Genomic DNA, 4,206 nt, shown 5'->3' with positions numbered 1-4,206 from the left:
GAGGCGCGCATACTTTTTGAGATTTAGTTTTGAACATCGATTAGATCACAAATAACATAGTACATAATTCATGCGGCTTAAAATGTTAGTACCGTACTATAGAAAACCTTTTTCGAATACATATTCAACGGTATAATTTTGTGGCACATAGCCCACATTTCATTGGTTAAATTCATGGTCAAGCTTGAATCTACTAGTTGTCATTTTCTCTAGCTTTCATTTTTGCCATCTAATCTTAGTAGTATGACATATGAGCACATTTATGACATTCCAAACTTAAAATGCCAAATACTCACATTGCCCAAAATATCAAAGATATAGCCAGCTGCGGTAGCCGGTCACAGAAGGGGCGTAACCTCTGTCCAGCTATTTGATTTAGACAATTCCCTGGATCGTCCATCGACACCATCCAATCATGCAACAACTTAAAAGAAATCACATCTTACCAAATCACCCACTGCTCTCACAGCCAGGGCCATCTTTTCTCCGAATTGCGACCGTGCACGAGGACCAAACTGCAAAAGATCCAGCCCCCTCCCTGCAAACGTCCCACTCTATAAAGGAAACCAACAACGCAGCGCTTCCCCACCACCACTCCCACCACTTCGAGCGCCTCCTCCTGTCTCGTCCTCGTCCCCCGTCCCCTCGTCGGCGCCCGATCTAAGGTATCCAATCGCCTCCCCTCTCCTCCTCCTCCCCCTGCCCAGATCCCCCCCTATTGGTTCCCGCCGCCTAGTCCGGCGATCCGCGCGGCTGATCTCGCTCGCCCTTGTTTTTCCGGTAGATGTTTAGTTCTGGATCTGGTCTCAGGCGCTCAGAAATGAGATGGATCGTGTGCTTCTGTGCCCGTATGGTTCAGGATCCGTCGATGTAGGATGCTTATATCTCGGAATTGCGCCTAATTACTTTTGTTGGTCGCTGATTTGTTGGTAATGACGTCCATTTTACTTTTGCCCATGCTAGATTTGTGGGGATCGGGCTTGTAGTTTGGAGAATTGGGTGCGGAAAGTCCGCGTGCTCACCGCAGTTTCTTCGCGAGGGGTGACCTTACCTAGATTTGAAGATTCTAGGGCATGTGGTTCGTAATCGTAGCAATGTCACTTGAGTTTCAGGTTAGCTGGTGCGGGGGAACTGCTGACTAGACTTGTGATGTGCATCTGTTTTGTGTAGAGAAGGTTGGATGATGGCAATTTTATAACGAATCATAGAAGAGATCTGCTGGTATGTGGTGATATCAGCTGTGTTTTGTCCTTTATAGGTGAATGATTTGATGGAAAAAGTGCGGGCGTTCACAAGATGCTCAGCCAATTCATGGGAAACTTTTGGCAAACATACCACGGAATTTCAATTGGACTTGTTGTCGTTGTGCCATGTTAGGATTGTTCCAACCCATGTTTGGTGTAGGCCTGTAGGAACCTATCTGGCCTGTTTGATATATTGTGTTTGATGCTAATGATTAATCTCAGGCAACCTCTCTGGTGATGACTTGTAGCAGTCAAACCTAAGGGATAACTTGCCTAACTGAAACTGAAGTATGCCGAACACCCTAACTATATCCAACAATCTCTAAGTGTCCTTAAATGGCATCAAATATGCAATGGATTGGTATGATATGTTTTTATGCTAATTTAAACTGAACCTACTGTCTGGATTTTGCTTGTTACATGCTTGGGGTGCTGGCTGTAGTGCTAGGCCCCACATGTACTGTGTAATTTGGTCTAGGAAGGCACCAAATTGCAGTCCAGTTGAAAAATCAATCCTAGGATTGATTGAAATGAGATTTTATCTTTGAATATCTTATCTTACTTGAGTGACCTTGAGTTTCTATTAACTTGCTGCTCTGTATGAATGTGTAGTTCACTTCATCGTGTTTTCAAACCACACTTTGCAGTGAGGGACCTGTTGCCCTGTTATTTTTATCTTCTCAACCCAAAGATGCTGAAATTTTTGTCTGTCATTGGTTTAACCTTATAAGGTTTTGAGATGCTATCATCTCCTCTATTGATCATGCCCTCTAACAGAGATCTAAATGTTTTCACTAAACACAATACTGTTGATATCTACTGTTTGATGTTTGATTAGTTGCCCTGGGTTGAGTTATATTTTGGGTTTGGATTGCCTCATTTTCCAGGTTGCCCTGTATTGACTGGTAACCACCATTATCCTTAGCAACATGTCCTGCGATCATACTCTGTTCCCTTTATTCGAAGTTCTTATTAGAAGCAACTGTTAGATATTCTTTCACGGCCGTACTCAAAACTATATTTCCTCATCTTCAGAGTTTTATCTTTGTTTTTCACAGAAATTGATCTTACCTAACCTTGTAGATTATATGCTTTAATTGACAGCATACCTTGTGGCTTGTGATAATATCTGACCCTGTTGGACTTCATTCAGTCTAAGCAGCACTGATACTTAATCTTACCAAGCATTCTTATCTGAAGACTTGGTTTAGCATGCATGCTTTTTTTCTGTCTTCTCCTAAATTACCATGATATTTCTTCAAATGCCACTATATCAACATTTTTGTAGTAACTAGTGGTCGAAATATATCCGGTATGGGCATATGATTTCAAGATTCACTTGCCTTATGTAGTTTATCTTTGAGATCTTAATTTTTCCGGAAGCTTTTATCCCTGATGATTTCATTTGCTGTTTCCAAAATGTATTGCACTCTGACAATCATGCTGAACTTGTCCACTCATATGTTGCAATTTATGTATTTATCTTACAGTCAAGATGAGTCGTGGCGGGAGTGCTGGTGGTGGTCAAAGTTCTCTGGGTTACCTGTTTGGAGATGGCGAGCCTGCAAAGCCTGCTGCAGCACCAGCTGCGAAGCCCGCACCTGCTGAGAAACCAGCACCGGCAGCTGCTGATGTAGCCAAGCAGATTCCAGCTGGCATTCCAGGTAGCCGGGCGAACAACTATTACCGTGCAGATGGCCAGAACACGGGCAACTTCCTTACGGTATGGTTTTTTGCCTTGTAATGAACCTAATTTGATCCAGCTATTCCCCATTAAAATTTCATCTGAGGCATGTCAGAAGTTTCCATTGACATAAGTTTAATAACTGTCAGCATCCATCATTAATTTTTTTTGCTAGAACAATCTTCTGCCCAGTACAGTTTTTGCAACTACTACCTATGTGGATTCATGTTAAGCTACCAAGAATTTATCTTGTTTTCTGTTATTTGTCACTACAGTCAATAGTATAACAAGAATGTAACGGTTCATTTTCCCCCTGAAATGTAATGCCATGCAAATGGGTTAAAGCATCTTGTTATTTCGCCTACTTGAATGTTCTGATTTTTGAGTATTGAAAAGATATTCAGACGTCATTGTGGGGCTCTGATTTTGTTTACCATGTGGGCTGAGAAATGGCTGATGACTCTGTTTAAACCCTCGCAGGACCGTCCTTCAACCAAGGTTCATGCTGCTCCTGGCGGTGGCTCGTCCCTGGGCTACTTGTTTGGCGGAAAGTGATGTTAATGATGGTGCCTGCTTAATGAACGAGCGATGAATTGGCCTGTATCTCTGTTATCCATGTGGTGAAAACTGGAAGTGTTTGGTTTGAGCAGTTTACCACCTGCGTCGATGTACTCTGTCTGTATGGTTCATTGTGTCCAAGCTGACCTCCTGCTTGGAAGCCAGCTTGCCTAAAACCTGTCGCTTTCAAACTAATCGTCTTCATCTCAAAACTTGGTGTGCCTAATTCATTGTTTGCGTTCCCCCTTGCTGTGTCAAACCTGTTTTTTCTGTTTTTAGCATACCCAACTCTATGTTTCGATGAACTCATTGATAACATTTGAAGCTGTGACTTGTGAGTTGTGACTCATGCATCATGCATTGGCTTTCACCGTTTGTCGGTAGTACCATGGAAACTTGTGCTGTTGTGAGCTTATTGCGCACCTACAAAGAATCGAAAAGAAATATGCTAGACCTAAGGAATGTACAAACGTTTTATTTCTCCCCTTGAATTCAACATTTCTTCCTTGAATTCAACTGGGGTAGGCCTCTTTGTCCTCTTGTCAGAGCATCTCTAGCAAATCCAAATCCTGCAAACCAGGGTGGCCGCTATAATAACCGGTGATTTGTAGGATCCACCCGTATACTCGGCCCAAGCAGATCCATCAAATCGGGTCCTCTTGGATTTTTTTTTGTGGGATTCCGCATCCGCGAGCCTAATTTGATTTTGTAGGATCCCCT

At 42.7% G+C, this 4,206-nt stretch overlaps 1 protein-coding gene across 1 annotated transcript; it reads left to right on the top strand.

Moving 5' to 3' along the window:
- Positions 1–514: 514 nt before the first annotated feature.
- Positions 515–3,824, top strand: LOC119363043 (protein SPIRAL1-like 1). The gene is made up of 3 exons (XM_037628347.1): positions 515–665; positions 2,735–2,967; positions 3,409–3,824. The coding sequence occupies exons 2-3, from the start codon at positions 2,740–2,742 to the stop codon at positions 3,481–3,483; spliced, it is 303 nt and encodes a 100-aa protein (XP_037484244.1). The 5' UTR covers positions 515–665; positions 2,735–2,739; the 3' UTR covers positions 3,484–3,824.
- The last annotated feature ends 382 nt before the right edge of the window (positions 3,825–4,206 follow it).

Source organism: Triticum dicoccoides, chromosome 2B (genome assembly GCF_002162155.2).
Source record: "Triticum dicoccoides isolate Atlit2015 ecotype Zavitan chromosome 2B, WEW_v2.0, whole genome shotgun sequence".
NCBI lineage: Eukaryota > Viridiplantae > Streptophyta > Magnoliopsida > Poales > Poaceae > Triticum > Triticum dicoccoides.
The sequence above is the reverse complement of the archived record's forward strand: the minus strand, read 5'-3'. Positions and strand labels throughout refer to the sequence as shown.